This window comes from Rhinopithecus roxellana, chromosome 9 (assembly GCF_007565055.1).
Source record: "Rhinopithecus roxellana isolate Shanxi Qingling chromosome 9, ASM756505v1, whole genome shotgun sequence".
NCBI classification, from domain to species: Eukaryota; Metazoa; Chordata; class Mammalia; order Primates; family Cercopithecidae; genus Rhinopithecus; species Rhinopithecus roxellana.
Genome location: NC_044557.1, coordinates 19,332,874 through 19,351,692, shown reverse-complemented (window position 1 = coordinate 19,351,692; position 18,819 = coordinate 19,332,874). Strand labels below are relative to the sequence as shown.

Genomic DNA, 18,819 nt, shown 5'->3' with positions numbered 1-18,819 from the left:
AAAAACGAAAAACAACCAACCAACCAAACAAAAACATTACAACAAACTAAAAAGCTTTTGCTGGCAAATGGGCAAGATATTCGAACAGGTAAACATACTTTCTCAAAAAAACACATACAAGTAGCCAACAGTTATATTAAAACAGAATGAAATCCCATCGTTGGCAACAACACAGATGAACTGGAGGTCTTTATCTTAAATGAGACAAGTCAGACACAGAAAAATAAACACTGTATGTAGTTACTTATAAATGGGATATAAATACTGTGCACACGGGGGTGTAGAGTGTGGAATGATAGACAATAGAGATTTGAATGGGTGAGGAAGTGAGAGATGGGTAGATAATGAGAGAATATTTAATGGATACAATATACAATATTTGGGTGATGGATACCCTAAAAGTTCTGAGTTCACCACTACACAATGTATGCATAGAACAAAATTATGTACATTTATATCCCAAAAAGATAAGCTACAGACCTGAAATGTGACAATGGACTGATATTGAGACAATATAAATAACTCAAAAGTCAACATTTTAAAAATACAATTAAAGAATAGCCAAAACATTAAGAGGCATTTTGCTGAAAAGGATATCGACATGGCAAAAACAAAACAAAATAAAAATACATTAAAATATTTACATCATCACTACCCATTAGAAAAATGCAAATTAAGAACATTATCAGGTACAATTACATACTTAATAGAGCAGCTGAGTTTTTTAAATGTGACATAAATACATGCATGACAAAATGGCACACACACACACACACACACACACACACACACACACACGCAGAGACTGTACCCATGTCAGTGTCCTGGTTTTGATAAGTTTATGACCACTGGGGAAAACTGGATGAATGACACATGAGTTCCCTGATCTTCTCTGGTATTTTCTAGTGTTTCATTTTTTTTTATTTTTTAAGTATAAAATATGGAAAATAAAAATAATCTATTAATATTATAATAATTTTGGAAGTTACTTTTATTGCAGGTAACATATCCAACAATATTGTGAATATTATTTTAAATTTATTTAAAAACTCAGATACTAAAGATATTTATTTTTGTTTTGAGACTAACAAGAATATAAAGTCACAATAGTAATGACATGGAATCAACCCAGATGCCCATCAGTAACAACTGGATAAAGAAAATATGGTACATATACACCATGGAATACTATGCAGCCATACAAAAGAATGAGATCATGTAATTGCAGGGATATGGATGGAGCTGGAAGCTGCTATCCTCATCAAACTAAAGCAGGAACAGAAAACCAAACACTGAATGTTCTTTTATAAGTGGGAGCTAAATGGTGAGAACACGTGGACACATGCGGGGAAACAACACACACTGGGGCCTGTCAGAGGGTGGAGGATGAGAAGAGGAAGAGGATCAGGAAGAAAAGCTAATGGATGCTGGTCTTAATACCTGGGTGATGGGATGATCCGAGCAGCAAACCACCATGGCACATGTTTACCTATGTAACAGACTGGCATGTCCTGTACATGTACCCCTGAACTTAAAATAAAAATTGGAAATTTAAAAAAATGTATATATACATATATATTCAATTTCCAACTTTTATTTTTAACTACTTCTACTTAAAAGTTATTGACAAAACTACTTGTTTTTCTAAAAACAAGTACATCAACACACAAGGCAAAATTATATTCTCATTGATTAAAAATAGCATAAGGAAAATTATATGTAATATATGATGTATATTATATACGTAATTTTACATATATAATATACGTAATACATATATATAATGGCCTTTAGAAAGATTCTATTGAAAATGTTCACAATTTTAAATGTATTAACCATGAAATGCAATTTTGAAAATAATCATAGGCAATCTAATGAAAATATTAAGATAATATTGAAAAACACATTGCTCCAAAATATCAGAAATATAGCATTAGAAGGAGAGACACCTAAGAAAATAAAGCCCATGAGAATCTATCAAGTGCAATTATTTTACTTATGCAAGTTTTAATCAATGAGAATATAATTTTGTCTTGTGTGCTGTTATATTTGTTTAGAAAAACATCTAGTTTTGTCAATAGCTAGTTTTAATTATATCAAAATAATACAAACTTATTAATTTTTCATTTCATATCTTATATAATGCTATTTACAATCGTGCTTGTCATACTTATTTTACAGATACATAACTGAGGTTATAATAAGTTACATAACTTAACAGAAGGCACAGAGATAAAAGATTTAGAGGAGTCATACACAACACACACTGCTGTTTGTAAACCTCTAAGACTTTCTGGTTTTCCAGGCTACCAGTCTCTCTCTCTCTCTCTCTCTCTCTCTCTCTCTCTCTCTCTCTCTCTCTCTGTCTCTCTCTCTCTATATATATAGTCAATTCAATTGCTTTTGGGTATGAGTGGACAGTTACATGGATGAATAGTATAGTGGTGATGTCTGAGATTTACTCCACCCGTCACTTGAGTGGTGTTCATTCTACCCAATATGTGGCTTTTAATCCCTCACTCCCCCTCTCAACCTCCCCATTTCTGAATCTCCAGTTTCCATGATACCACTCTGTATGTCTTTGCATACCACTTAAAAGTGAGAACATATAGTATCTGGTTTTCCATTCCTGAGTTACTTAACTTAGAATAATGGCCTCCTCCATTCAAGTTGCTGCAAAAGACATTAATTCATTTTTTTTATGGCTGAGGAGAATTCCGTGGTGTATATATTATCCACTCACTGACTGAAATACATTTAGGTTGGTTCCATATCTTTGGAATAATGAATTGTGCTGGAGTAAACATATGTGTGCAGCATTCTTTTGGATATAATAATTTCTTTTTGGGGGGATAGATAATCAACAGTGGGTTTGCTAGATCAAATGATAGATCTACTTTCACTTCTTTGAGAAATCCCCGTACTGCTTTTCCATAGTAGTTGTAGTAATTTGCATTCCCACCAGCAGTATGTACATATACTCCTGAACTTGAAATAAGTTCCCTGTTCACCACATTCACACATCTATTTTTTTTTTTCAGTTTTTAAAATAATGACCATTCTGGCTGGGATAAAGTGGTATCTCATTATAGTTTTTTGTTTGTTGGTTTTTTGTTTTGTTTTGTTTTGTTTTTTGAGATGGAGTCTCGCTCTGTTGCCCAGCCTGGAGTGCAGTGGGGCGATCTCGGCTCACTGCAAGCTCCGCCTCCTGGGTTCACGCTATTCCCTTGCTTCAGCCTCCCAAGTAGCTGGGACTACAGGCGCCCACCACCACATCCGGCTAATTTTTTGTGTTTTTGGTAGAGACGGGGTTTCACCGTGTTAGCCAGGATGGTCTCCATCTCCTGACCTCATGATCTGCCTGCCTTGGCCTCCCAACGTGCTTGGATTATCATTATAGTTTTAATTTGCATTTCCCTAATGGTTAGTGATGTTTAGCATTTTTCATGTTTGTTGGTCATTTGTATATCTTCTTTTGAGAAAGGTCTATTCATGTAATTTGCCTACTGTGTGGTGGGATTATTTGTTTTTATCTTGCTGATTTGTTTGAGTTCCTTGTATATTCTGAATATTAGTCCTTTGTCAGATGCATAGTTTACAAATATTTTCTCCCCTTCTTTAGGTTGCCTGTTTATTCTGATGGTTATTTCTTTTGCTGTGCAGAAGATTTTTAGTTTAATTATGTCCCATTTATTTATCTTTCTTTTTGTTGCATTTGCTTTTGAGGTCTTAGTCATAATTTCTTTGCCTAGGACAATGTCCAGAAGAGTTTTTCCTAAGCTTTCTTCTAGAATTTTTGTGGGTTCAGGTGTTATATTTAAGTCTTTGATCCATCTTGAGTTGATTTTTGTATATGGTGAGAGAGAGGGATGCAGTTTCCTTCTTCCACATGTGGCTATCCAGTATTCCCAGCATCATTCATTGAACAGGGAGTCCTTTCCCCAATTTATGTTTTTGTTTGCTTTGTTGAAAATCAGTTGGTGGTATTTGGGTTCATTTCTGGGTTCTCTAGTATATTCCATTGGTCTGTGTATCCACTTTTATACCAGTACAATGCTCTTTTGGTTACTAAAGCTTTGTAGTGTGGTTTGAAGTCAGGTCATGTAGTGTCTCCTGATATGTTATTTTGCTTAAGAATGCTGGTATGTTTCTGTATCCTCCCAAATCTCATGTGAAATTGTAATTCCCAGTGTTGGAGGTGGGGCCTGGTGGAAGGTGATTAGATCATGGGGGTGGTTTCTCATGGCTTAACACCATCCTCCTAGTACTGTTCTTGCGATAGAGTTCTCAGGAGATCTGGTTGTTTAAAAGTGTGTAGCACCTCCGCTGCTCTCTGTTTCTCCTGCTCTGTCCATGTGAGACATGCCTGCTTTTCCTTTGCCTTCCACTATGATTGAAAGTTTTCTGAGTTTTCCCAGAAGCTGTCATGCTTCCTGTACAACTTGTGGAACCGTGAGCCAATTAAATCTCTTCTTTATAAATCACCTAGTCTCAGGTATTCTTTTATAGCAGTGCAAGAATGGACTAATAAAATTGCTTTGGCTATTCAGACTCTTCTTTGGTTCTATGTGAATTTTAGGGTTTTTTTTTCTAATTCTGTGAAAGCTGATTTTAGTATTTTGATAGGAATTGCTTGAATATGTAGATTGCTTTTGGCAGTATGGTAATTTTCACAATGTGGATTCTTCCATCCATGAGCATGGGATGAATTTCCACTTGTTTGTGCTATCTAGGATTTCTTTACACAGTGTTCTGTAGTTCTCCTTGTAAAGATCTTTCACCTCCTTGGGTAGGTATATTCTTAATTATTTTATTTTATTTTTGCAGCTGTTGTAAAAGGAATTGAGATCTCAATTTGATTCTCAGCTTGGTCATTGTTGCTGTACAGCCATGCTACTAATTTGTGTACATTGATGTTGTAACCTGAGACTTCACATAATTCACTGGTCAAATGTAGGAGTCTTCTGGAGGAACCTTTTAGGGTTTTTTAGGTAAATGATTATAATATTGGCAGACAGAGTTAGCTTGACCTACTATTTTCCAATTTGGATTTCCTTTATTTATGTCTTTTGCCTGATTGCTCTTGCTAGGATTTCCAGCACTATGTTGAATAGAAGTAGTGAAAGTATCCATCTTTGTCTTTTTCCAGTTTTCGGGGAATGCTTTCAGCTTTTTACCCGTTCAGTATGATGCTCGCTGTGAGTTTGTCATATATAGCTTTTATTATTTTGAGGTATGTTCCTTCTATGCCTAGTTTGTTGAATTTTTTTATTATAAAGAGATGCTAGATTTTATTGAATACTTTTTTCAGCATCTATTGAGATTATTATAATTGTTTTCCATTTTTATGTGGTAAATCACATTTATGGACATGCATATTTTGATCTGTCCCTGCATCCCTGAGGTGAAACCTTCTGATCATGGGTGAATTATCTTTTTGATGTGTTATTGGATTCTATTTGCTAGTATTTTGTTGAGGATTTTTGCATATGTGCTCTAAATACTTTGCAATAGTTTCAGTAGGATTGGTATCAATTCTTGTTTGAGTGTCTGGTAGAATTTGGTTGTGAATTCCTGTGGCCTTGGGCTTTTCTTTGGCAGGTTTTTAAAATTACTGACTCAATCTCACTGATGGTTATTGGTCTAGTCAGGATTTCTATTTCATCTTGATTCAAGCTAGTAGGGTTGTGTGTTTCCAGGAATTTATCCATTTCTTCCAGATTTTTCTAGTTTGTGTGCATAGACATGTTCGTAGTAGTCTTGGATGATCTTTTGTATTTCTGTGATGTCAGGTGTAATACTTTCATTTTTATTTCTAAATCTTATTTTAATCTTGTCTCTTCTTGGCTAATGGAGCTAATGGTCTATTAATTTTGTTCATCTTTTCAAAGAACCAAGTTTTCATTTCACTGATCATTTTAATATTTTTGTTTCAATGTCATTTAGACCTGCTCCGATCTTTGTTATTTCTTTCCTTCTGCTAGCTTTGGGTTTGGTTTGTTCTTATTTCTCTAGTTCCTTGAGGTTGAGATTAAATTGTCAACTTGTGGTCTTTCAGACTTTTGGCGTAGGCATTCGGTGCTATAATCTTTCCTTTCAGCGCTGCATTTGCTGTACCCCAGAGGTTTGGATGATTTGTATTATTATTACCATTCATTTTGAAGAATTTTTAAATTTTTATCTTGAGTTTATTGCTAACCCCAAAATCATTCAGGATCAGATTGTTTAATTTTCTTGTATTTCTATAGTTTTGAGGGTTCCTTTTGGAGTTGATTTTTAGTTTTACTCCATCGTATCTGAAAAGATACTTGATATAATTTTGATTTTTAAAAAATTTATTGAGACTTATTTTGTGGCCCATCATATTATCTGTCTTGGAGAATGTTCTATGTGCTGATGAGAAGAATGTAGTTCTTGGGTAGAATAGTTTGTAAATATATGTTGGGTCCATTTGTTCTAGAGTACAGTTTAAGTCCTGTGTTTCTCTGTTACCTTTCTGCCTTGAAATCTGTCTAGTGCTGTCGGTGGAGTGTTGAAGTCATCCACTATTATTGTATTGCTGTCTGTCTCTTTTCATAGGACAAGTAGTCATTGTTTTATGAATGTGGGAGCACCGAAGTTAGGTGCATATATATTTAGGATTGCAATATCTTCTTGTTGGATTGATCCTTTTATCATTATATAATGACATCTGTATTAGTTTGTGCTGACACTGCTGATAAAGACATACACGAGACTGGGTAATTTGTAAAGGAAAAAGGTTTAATGGATTCACAGTTCCACATGACTGGAGAGGCCTCACATCATGGCAGAAGATGAAGGAAGAACAAAGGGACATCTTTCATGTCAGCAGGCAAGAGAGCTTGGGCCAGGGAACTCCCATTTATGAAACCATCAGATCTCATGAGACTTATTCACTACAGTGAGAACAGTATGGGGGAAACTGCACCCATGATTCAATTATTTCCACCTGACCCCACCTTTGACAGATGGGGGTTATTACAATATTTGGATGGGAACACAGTCAAAGCATATCAACATCCTTTTGTCTTTTAAAACTGTTTTTGCTTAAAAGTCTATTTTACCTAAGAATAGCACCTCCTGCTTGCCTTTAGTTTCTATTTGTCTGGAATGTCTTTTCCACCCCTTTGCCTTGAGTCTATAAGAATCTTTACATCTTAGGTGAGTCTCTAGAAGACAGCAGATGTTTGATTTGTGAATTTTTTTATCCATCCTGCCAATATGTGTCTTCTAAGTGGTATATTTAGACCATTTACATTCGACATTAATATTGAGGTGTGAGACACTGCTCCAGTCATGCTGATTGTCACAAAGATACTTCGTATTCTTCATTGTGTTATTGTTTTATAGGTTCTATGCATTGTATGCTTTCAAGAGGTCCTATTCTGTTGTGTATTGACATTTTGTTTTAAGAGGTACAACTCCTTTTAGCATTTCTTGTAGGGCTGATCTAGTAGTGACAAATTGGCTTAGTATTTGCTTGTTTGAAAAAGACTTTACTTCTTCTTCATTTATAAAACTTAGTTTTGCTGGCTACAAAATTCTTGGCAGAGTTATTCTTTATAAAGAGACTAAAGATGAATGTCACCCCTTCTTGTTTGCAAGGTTGCTGCTGAGAAAGTTAAACTTTTTAGTCATTAAGTATCAATTTTAATAATTCTATAATTTTGATTATTTTAGTGCACCCTTTTCTCACTCAACGTTATTTCAGTTTGAGCAATAAGTTGTATGGTCATTCAATAGTATGATCACAAAAAACACACCAATAACAGAAAGTTTAAAAGACAAAACTCACATATTTTAGAATATTGAAAAAAAATGAGAGTCCCCTTTTTTACAAAATTGCATATATACATGTATACACAAGGAGAGGATATATAAATAGATGGATAGATAAATAAACATATATGTCTTGATAGATGATAGACTGATAGATTTAGATGTTGAATAGATAGTCTGATAGGTCCATTAGATAGATAGATAGATAGATAGATAGATAGATAGATAGATAGATAGATAAACAACAATAGGTATATGAGATGAGGCATACTTTACTTTCCCATGGAAATATAAACCAACCTATTTAAATAGAGGCTCTATCCAGTAAGCTTATTCGTTTGCTTGTTTACCTATTTTAACTCGGACTATTCTATTGCAGATTCAACACCCTCTTTACTCTTGTATTTGGTGGCCAGTAAATATGCTTAGATCAAAGAGGAAATTTCTCTGAAGTTTCTATGTGTGAGAAGGCACTTCAGTTTGTTAGAAATAAAGCTCATGTAAAATTATCAATAAAGTGTTCAATGAGGATGTAATAAGTGATGATTTATAGGCGATAATCATATGGGTACACAGGGAAGAACAGAATGTAAAATATCAGAAATAATTCAATAGTTCCAGAGCATAGGCTTTGTGTGTCATTTGATATAATACAATGATTATTGATTGTGCTAAGATAATAACCTATAAATCATCAATTATTATTAATAGACAAATCACAGTATTTACCTGAATTTCAGTATAGACTATGTGTTCTCAAATATTTCCTATATCTCTATGAATGGACAATTTTCAGTATGCCACAGTTAGTGTTGCTTAGTCCTTCATAAGACAGTCAGTGAAAAATGTTCAAAGTGTAGATTTGTCAGTAGATGAAGACAGCAGAAGGTGGATCTTTATGTTTATGTTTTTTTCTCCTCATTCAGCATTAACAGAGACTACACCCTTACATTACTCTAGCAGGTTCATTGTAAATATTTTAAGCTTGAAATATGTTTTGAAGTAGAATTTTCTACATTGGAATTAATTTTTATATGTAAGTCCTCATGAAAATTTTATATGCAATTTTTTGCTGTCTTTACATGCCATTTTTTCTGTTAAATTCAATACATGTAAACATTTTATAAATCCCTGTTGTTGTTGTTTTCCAGAAAAAAAATCTTTCAAAACTATTACCCCAATATCTGGAAATATACATTATAGTGGAAAAAGGTTTGGTAAGTATGCTTTCAAGAGGTCTTTCAAAAAGGAACTAAGTATGCTTTCAAGAAAGAACTTTCCTTCTTGCCTTCCTGTCTTCTCCCTTTTCTCTCTTCCTCCTCCTTTCCCTTCCTCCACTGTCTCCCTATTTTCTTCCTCTCCTCTCTTTTCCTCCCCTCTCCTCTGTCTTCCCTTTTCTTCCTCTACCCCTCCTTCATTCACTCTCTCCCTTTGTTCCCCTCCCTCCCTCCCTCCTTCTCCTTGTTATCAAGATTATCCTAGCCTCATCAAATAAGTTAACAAATTTTCTTCTTCTTATAGTCTCTTTGAGAATTTAGATGTTATGAGTATGATTCCTTCCACATATAGTTGAAAGAATTTACTCTGAAACCCTGTAGACCTTAAGTTTTCTTTGGGTAAATATTTTAAAGTACACATTAAATTTCTTTACATATGATATACATAGGGAAGTTTAGATTTTCTTTAAACTTGTTTTACTTTCTACAAGTTAGATTGCTATGGTTTGAATGTGTTCCCTTCATAATTCATGTATTAAAACGTAATGGCCAATGTTATGGCTTTAAGGAATGAGGCAATTCTGCCATGAAAGATTCTTCCCTCATGTATGGGATTAAGTCTCCTATAAAACAGACTTCATGCAGCATTCTGTAGCTTGCCTTTCTGCTTTCCTCCCTATGAGGACATAGCAAAAAGGTCCTCACCAGACCAGTTTGTGGTGCCTTGATCTCGGACTTCGCAGCCTCTAGGAGTGTGAACAATAAATTTGTGTTCTTTACAAACTACCCAATCTGTCATATTCTGTCATAGCAGCACAAATGGACCAACACAGAAGTTGGTATCAGGAGTGGGTGTTGCCATAGCAAGTGTCTAAAAATGTGGAAATAGTTTTGGTACCTGGCAATGGGTTGAAGCAGGAGCTGTTTTGAAGTAAATAATGGAAAAAGTTTGTATTAATGCGAATGGAGTATGAAGGGTGAGTCTGATGAGAGCTCAGAAGAAGAGAAGGGAAGTAGGGAAGTTGTGCATCTTTTTAGAGATTAGTGGTTATGAACAGTTTTTAGAAATTACTTAAGTGGTCATGAACAGAATGCTGGTAGAAATATGGAGAGTAAAGGCTATTCTTATGAGAGCTCAGATGGAAGTGAAGTCCAAGGTACAGGAAACTGGGAGAAAGGCCACTCTTGTTATAAAGTGACCAATCACTTGGCTGAGTTAAGCCCATGCCGTAGAACTTTATGGAAGGCAGAACTTAAGAATGATGAACTCAGGTATTTGGCAAAAGAAATCTCTAAGCAGCAAGGTGTTCAGGATGCTGCATGGCTTTTTCTAATTATTTATAGTAAAATTTGAGACAAGATAAATGGTTTAAATATAGATTTTATAATTAAAAGGGAAGAAGAATGTAAAGATTTGAAAAACTCTCAGCCTGGCTCTGTAAAAACAAACAAAAACAAACAAACAACAACAAAAAAGGTGGAGGTGGGAGTGGGGGTGGGGTAAGTATCTATGGTAGAGAATAGCAAGAGTGTGTCAAGTGACCTTTAAAGAAAATTGATGTGGATAGAGGAAGTCAGCTGCTATTTATCAACACAAGAGGAGAATAACCCCAAAGACATTTTGGAGATTTTCAAGGCTGCCTTCCTATTACAAGCCCAGAGTGCTAGGGATTTGTAAGCAAGACAAGTTAAAGAGAGAAGCCAGAATGCTTATAGGACCTTGAGACTTACACACCAGGGCCACCTCAGGTCTAAGATCCTTGCATCACATCCAGGCACTTCTCTGCTGCCCTGGCTGTAGCTCAGCTGGGCCCAGGTGCATCTCAGACTGTGATTTCAAAGGGTGCAGACTGTGAACCTTGGCTGTGTCCACCTGGGGCTAACTCTCCAGGCTCACAGAGTGCAAGAGCTGTGGTGGCATGGCTACCTCCACCTATATTTCAAAGGATCCCTCAGAGAGATCCCACTAAGGCAACGTCTAGCAGAGACATAGGTGCTGGACCACCCACAACACCCCAGAACTATAGAGCCACCAGGAAGGAACGACAGCCTGGGAAAGCGGCGTGCATGCATTTTCAATGTGTGAGAGCTGAAGCATGGGCTGCACACAGCAAAGCCTTTGGGGCTCAAATCCCACCCCAGTGTGTCTCATGGGTGGCATGGAGTCAAAGAAGATCATTTGCAGGCCCTAAAATTTAATATTATTTGCTCTGTTGGGTTTTGCATTGGTTTGGGACCTGCTGTTCCCTTCTTCTTGACTCTTTCTTCTTCCTGAAATGGGAATGTCTGTCCTATGCCTGTCCCACCATTGTATCTTGGAAGCATATAACTTGTTCGATTTCATAGACTCACAGCTGGAAATTAATTTGCCTCAGGATAAATCTTGCCTTGAGTCTTACTCATATAATGTTTAGGTGAGATTTTGAAATTAGACTTAAAAGCTGGTGATAGAACAAGTTAGGTTTTAGGACTATTTGGATGGGATGAAGGTATTTTGTACGTGAGAATGACATGAATTTTGGGAAACTAGGGATGGAATGTTAGGGTTTGAATGTGTTCCTTCCAAAATTCAGATATTAAAACTTAATGGCTAAGGTGATGGTATTAAGGAATGGGACCATTTAGAGGTGATTAGTGCATGAGGAACTTCTTCCCTTGTGGATGAGATTAAGGCCCTTATAAAAGCACTGTGTAGCTTGCTCTTCTGCCTTCTGCCATGTGAGGATATAGCAAGAAGGCCCTCACCAGGCCAGATGCTAGCAACTTGTTCTTGGACTTCTCCACTCCCAGAAATGTGAGGAAATAGAGTTCTCTTTTTTATAATACCCAGTGTGTGTTACTCCTTTTAGCAGGCAAATGGACTAAGGCATAGGTTTTCAAGTAATTTTTTAAAATGATCTAAATTACCAAATTTCTTAGAATGAATTTGTAAGACATTCTTTTTATCTTTTAGAAATTGGTATATTTGTAGTATCAGCATTTCTAATGTTCACCAGTAATATTGGTGGGATATCCCTCTTTGCTTTTCAGCTGCATTTTATTATTTTACACTTATTATTTTGAAAGAACTTTAGACTTACATGAAAGTTAAGAAACAGTAAAGAGATTCTTTTCACAACTTCTCCTAAGTTAACCTCTTATTATAATCATAATGTCGTAATCAAAACTTAAAAGTTAATGTTTCTACATTATTATCAACCATTATAAAAATTTTGACATTTTTCCCACAAATGTCTTTTTCCTAATTCAGTCCTCAATTATAAGATCCTACATTCCATTGAGTTGACATGTCTCTTTTTTCTACTCCAATCTGTGGCATTACTATGATCTTTGTATTTCACGTACCTTGGCACAATTGGAGCATACATGCCAGTTATTTTGTAGAAATGTTTCTCAGTTTGGACTTGCCTGAATTTTCTTGTGGTTACATTGATAATTCATTTTATGTCTGACGAGAATATCCAAAAAAGACCTTTTCTTGTTAAGCTGTTGTTAAAGTAGTGTTGGTTTCATAAAACAAATTACAATGTCTGCCCTTTTCCTACATTCTGAATGAATGATTTTTGTAGAAATGCTTTTACTTATTCTTTACTTATTATTTAAATATCTGTAACCATTAACTTTTTTTAGAGAGAGAGAGAGAGAGACAGGGCCTCACTCTGTCATGCAACGTGGAGTGCAGTGACAAAATCATAGCTCACCGCAATCTCGAACTCCTGGCCTCAACCAATCCTCCTGCCTCATCCTTCCAAGTAGCTGGGACTACAGGCATGCACCACAATGCCTGGATAATTTTTTAAAAAAATTTATAGAGACGAAGTCTCACCATGTTGTCCACGCCTCAGTCTCCCAAAGAGCTGGGGTTATAGGCATGAGCCACTGCACCTGCCCAACAATTAACCCTTACAGTCCTCTCAACCTGATATTTCTTTATGGGAAGGTTTAAAGTTACAGAATCCACTTTAATAGTTATATGATTATATATTGTTTGAACTTTACCTTTGGCCATTTTGGCAAATGCCATTTTAAGTAATATTTTCAAATTTATGAAAATGTAATAAGTTTTTGACATCAGTATTTTCATACTTTATTATCATCCTTTGATATAGTAATCTTCTTTCATTCCTGATATTGGCAATTTATATCTTCTCTCTAACCTTTTATTCTTTTTAAAAGTGTATATGTTTAAGATGTATACATCATGATGTTTTTGTATACATAGTGTTACATTTTTGTGGTAAAAGTACCTAAAATCTACTCTCTTAGCAAATTTTCAGTATATAAAGCAATATTGTTAACTGTAGTTCTCACATTGTACATTAGGTCTCTAGATTTATTTATTCTACATAACCCACACTTTGTATCCTATGAATGCCATTTCCACATTTCTTCCCACACTCTGCCCTCTGCCCGTTGACAACCACCTTTTCACTTTGTTTCCATGTATTTGAATATATTTGTTTTGTTTTGTTTAGATGCCACATGTAAGTGAGATCATGTAGATTTTCTTTTCTGTATATGGCTTATTTCACTTAGCATAATGTCCTCCAGATTCATCCATGTTTTCACAAATGACAGGACAACCATTTTCAAGGCTTAATAATATTTCTGTGTGTGTGTGCATTTTATATATATGTATATACATAATATATAATCCATAGAAACTTAAGTCCCTTATATAAAATAGTGTAGAATTTGCTCAAATCTACACACATTCTCCCATGTACTTTAAAACAGCTCTAGATTACTTATAATACCTAATACAATGCCTAAATATTTCATTCACATGATTCAAAATAATACTTTTATGAAAAATAAAATTTCTTTTTCAGTATGATTATATGGGATCTGAAATGATGGCTGTAACACAAAAAATTGTCCAGGTTGTTGGGCTTGTCAACGCTGTAAGTTTTTACTTTTTCACATTTCCATTTTCATGAAAGTTTCTTTAATATAATTTGGGTTCTGTCTTGGCCAATGAATAACTTAAATACTTTTTGTTAGTTCAATACGCAAAATACTGGAACATTTTATTTTTTAATGTATCTTCTAAATGTAATAACTTGTTACTTTAAAAATGTATAATAAATTTATTTTTAGATGTTTACTCAGTTCAAATTGACTGTTATACTGTCTTCTTTGGAATTGTGGTCAAATGAAAACCAGATTTCCACCAGTGGGGATGCTGATGATATATTACAAAGATTTTTGGTGTGGAAACGGGACTATCTCATCCTACGGCCCCATGACATAGCATACTTACTTGTGTAAGCACAGTGTTCTACATTAATAAAGATATCTGCATAAATAATTATTTTAAATTGGTAATTTAGTGAATTTATTGTGTTCGTCAACTTTTTGTAAGCCCCTTTGAAAGTGTTTAAAAATTAGTAGCCTTTGCCATGGAGGTGCTGGTGTACTTAAAGATATAATAAAAGTAACAATAATCAATTTTGTATTAGAATAGTTTGGAGTATAAGTATTATTTCAAAAACCTGCATTTCATGAACTTCTACGATATTGACTTTACTACAGAAAACATATAATCCTTAGTTTATGAATGATGTAAAAACGGAGACTATTCAGTTAAAATTATACGTGATAAATTAATACGTTTCATGTCTACTTTTCACTAGGAAGGATTTGGGTTTTTTTTTTTTTAACTATTTAATATTTTTAAATGCTTATCTTTAGGAGTGGTAAGATTGCCTCTTCCACAAATTAAAAATTATTTTCTCTTTAACTTTTGGTAACCAAATGAAGTTAAATTTGAGCTAATAAAATTATATCCATTTTAGGAGATGCAAAAGGAAATTACATCGGTGTTAAAGTGAATTGATTAAGGTCAATGATTTTAGTATTTTGTATAGTTTATTAGATATTACCTAGTTTGAAGCTTTATATATTTGCAAAGTCATTTTTAAAATTTTATGTAAAGAAGGTTTAATTTAATAAATAAGTTTACAAATTGTTTTGCGTAACTATGTTAATAAAAAAATTATAATAATGTAGTTACAGGAAACATCCTAAATATGTGGGAGCAACATTTCCAGGCACCATATGCAATGAAAGCTATGACGCAGGTATTGCTGTGGTATGTAATTTTTATTCTTTGTTACATCACTATTTTTAAGCTGTATATTATATTTTATAAGTATTAATTTAAGTAAATAGTGTATAATCACTTGATCTTTTCTGAATATGTATATTCATTATTATTTTGTTGGGACAAAATTAATAGAATCTCAGAAAGTTTATTTATTTATAAAGTTCAAACACAAAGAATATTATGTGAACAAACCTTAGTGTAACCACTCACTAACTAGTCATAATGGACATGAACATTTGCTTTAGATTTTTAAATGAATAAAGCATTAGAGCAATGTTAAAGCCTCCTACATATTTTCTCCAAGTTCAATAAATAGCAAAAATCATGAATTTGTGCTTGCAATTTTACACATACTTTATGCTATTATAATAAATATATGTATGCATAAATGATATATATTGGTTTGGGATATTGAAAATTTGTATATTGATAAAAGTGTTTCCTGCATTATCTACAACCCCTAAATCATCTTTCTCAATTAAAAAATTTCATCTTTGTAACCATATAACTCCATGTTAATTTCTTTTTAAAGAAAAGTTTTATTGAAGTACAAAATATAGCATATAGATAAAATTCCACAAGTCAAAGTATATAGCACAATTAATTTTTATCAAGTTTATACATAGGTGTAAACACCACAAAGATCAAGAAATAAAATATTATCCACACTTCAGAAGGTGCTTGCGAATCATGCGTCCTCCCACCTACTATTTGTACCAAAGGAAACCGCAATCCCATTGCCCTTGTTTAATTTTACTTCTTTTTGAAGTTTATGTAAGCAGAACAGTGTGTATTCTTGTCTGCTCTATTTTGCTCAGTATTATGCCTGTAACAATCATTTATGTTTTTATGGGTAGGAATAGTTTATTTATTCTTTTACTATGTATTTCTAAAAAATATGCCCTCACTATTCAAATGTGAGTATTATCTGTTGACTTCCTATTATTGAAGTTAGAATGTAACATCCCAATAGTTCATCATATCCGTATTTTGACTCCTTTATTTCCCCTCTGTAATTATATACTTCATTTGAATTGTGTCTTACTCCCTAATGACCCAAGTAATGAACTAAGATTAAATTGCCTTTATTGTGTGCCTTTTCGTTCTTCCTAAATTTAATAGGTGCATTATACTGATTTGCACAACAATTGCTTAATAAAATTATACATTGCTTCTAGTTTTCTCCTTGTTTCAGAAATTTCTTTTTTCTTTCTTGGAGACATTCTGGAGAAATTGTCTGTTTTACCAATCTATATTAGACTTGATGCATAGACGGGGTTTGAGAATTTTCAATCTGGTTTCCTTTGTATTGTATGTATCCCTCTTTCATATTTTGCTCATTTTGGTAGAAATGAGCTCCTATAATATACTGACAAAGAAAAATGGGAAGTAAATTGTGTGGAGTTATATGATAGAAAACATTTTAATTTTTTTAAATTCCAACTTTTAAATTCAAGGGTACATGTACAGGATGTGCAGGTTTGTTACCTAGTTAAAAGTGTGCCATGCTGGTTAGCTGCACATATCATTCCATCACCTAGGTATTAAGCCCAGCATCCTTTAGCTGTTTTTCCTGATCCTTTCCCACCTCCCACTCCTCCAACCTCCAACAGGCTCCAGTGTGTGTTGTTCCCACCATGTGTCCATGTGTTCTCATTATTCAGCTCCCACTTGTAAGTGAGAATTATTTGATTTTTTGTTCCTGCCTTAGTTTGCCGAGGATAATGGCTTCTAGCTTCATCCATGTCCCTGCAAAGGACACAATCTCATTTCTTTTATGGCTGCATAGCATTACATGATGTATATATACCACATTTTCTTTATCCAGTCTATCTTGATGGCCATTTAGGTTGATTCTATGTCTTTGCTATTGTGACTAGTGCTGCATAAACAAATGTGTGCATGTGTCTTTATTACAGAATGATTTATATTCCTTCGGGTATATAGTCAGTAATGGGATTCATGAGTCAAATGGTATTTCTGCCTCTAAGTCGTTGAGGAATTGCCACACTGTCTTCCACAATGGTTGAACTAATTTACACTCCCATGAACAGTGTAAAAGCATTCCTTTTTCTTCATAACCTTGGCAGCATCTGTTGTTTATTGACTTTTAATAATAGCCATTCTGACTGATGTAAGATGCTATCTCATTGTGGTTTCAATTTACATTTCTCTAATGACCAGTGATGTTGAGTTTTTTTTCATGTTTGTTGGCCACATATATTTTTTTTATGAGGAGTGCCTGTTCTTGTCCTTTGTCCACTTTATAATGGTTTTTTTTTTCTTGTAAATTTGTTTATGTTCCTTGTAGATGCTGGATAGTAGACCTTTGTCAGATGAGTAGATCGCAAAAATTTTCTCCCATTCTGTAGGTTGTCTGTTTACTCTGTTGATCATTTTTTTGCTGTGCAAAAGTTATTTAGCTTAATTAGATCCCATTTGTCAATTTTGTTGCAATTGCTTTTGGCATCTTCTTCATGAAATCATTGCCCATGCCTATGTCCTGAATGGTATTGCGTAGCTTCTCCTTCAGGGTTTTTAGTTTTTTTTTTTTTTTTTTTTTTTTTTTGAGTTAATTTTTGTATATGGTGTAAGTTTCATTCTTCTGCATATGGCTAGCCAGTTCTCCCAGCACCATTTATTAAATAGGCAATCCTTTTCCCATTGCTTGTTTTTGTTAGATCAGATGGTTGTAGGTGTGTGGTCTTGTTTCTGGGTTCTCTACTTTGTTCTATTGGTCTGTGTGTCTGTTCTTGTACTAGTACCATGCTGTTTTGGTTACTGTAGCTTTGTTATATATTTTATTGTACAGATTATTTCAACACCCAGGTATTAAGCCTAGTACCCATTAGTTACTCTTTCTGATCCTCTACCTCCTCCTACCCTCCACCCTCTGGTAGGCTTCAGTGTGTGTTGTCCCATGTGTCTAGGTGTCCATGTATTCTAGGTGTCCATGTGTTCTCACCATTCTAGGTGTCCACATGTTCTCATCATTTAGTTCCCACTTATAAGTGAGAACATGTGGTATTTGGTTTTCTGTTCCTGTGTTAGTTTGCTAAGGATAGTGACCTCCAGCTCCAGCCATGTCCCTGCAAAGGACATAATCTCATTCCTTTTTATGGCTGCATAGTATTTAGAATGATTTATATTCGTTTGGGTATATACCCAGTAATGAAATTGCTGGATCTAATGGTATTTCTGTCTTTGGGTCTTTGAGGAAACACTACATTGTTTTCCACAATGGCTGAACTAATTTACACTCTCACCAACAGTGTATAAGTGTTCCTCTTTCTCCACAACCTTGCCAGCATCTGCTATTTTTTGACTTTTTAGTAATAGCCACTCTTACTAGTGTGAGATGGTGTCTCACTGTGATTTTGATTTGCATTTCTCTAATGATCAGTGATGTTAAGCTTTTTCTCATATGATTGTTGGTCACATGTATTTCTTCTTTTGAAAAATGCCTGTTCATGTCCTTTGCCCAATTTTTATGGAGTTGTTAGTTTGTCTTCTAGTAAATTTCCTTAAGTTCCCTACAGATGCTAGATATTAAACCTTTGTCAGATGCATAGTTGGCAAACATATTCTCCCATTCTGTAGATTGTTTACTGAGAGTTTCTTATGCTGTGCAGAGTAAGAAACTTTAGTTTGTTCATTCTTCTACATATGGCTAGCCAGTTCTCCCAGCGCCAT

At 34.5% G+C, this 18,819-nt stretch overlaps 1 protein-coding gene across 3 annotated transcripts in view; it reads left to right on the top strand.

Annotated features, from left to right (window-relative positions):
* The window catches only part of LOC104676327 (disintegrin and metalloproteinase domain-containing protein 18), a 163,245-nt gene that overhangs the window by 36,476 nt on the left and 107,950 nt on the right, over positions 1-18,819 (top strand). For 2 of the 3 annotated variants that reach the window (XM_030937874.1, XM_030937873.1), the window contains exons 7-10: positions 8,952-9,017; positions 13,850-13,921; positions 14,118-14,284; positions 15,030-15,111. In XM_030937874.1, the coding sequence (XP_030793734.1) occupies positions 8,952-9,017; positions 13,850-13,921; positions 14,118-14,284; positions 15,030-15,111 (387 nt within the window). The remainder of the gene's footprint in view (positions 1-8,951; positions 9,018-13,849; positions 13,922-14,117; positions 14,285-15,029; positions 15,112-18,819) is intronic. The other variant, XM_030937875.1, reaches the window with a different exon arrangement.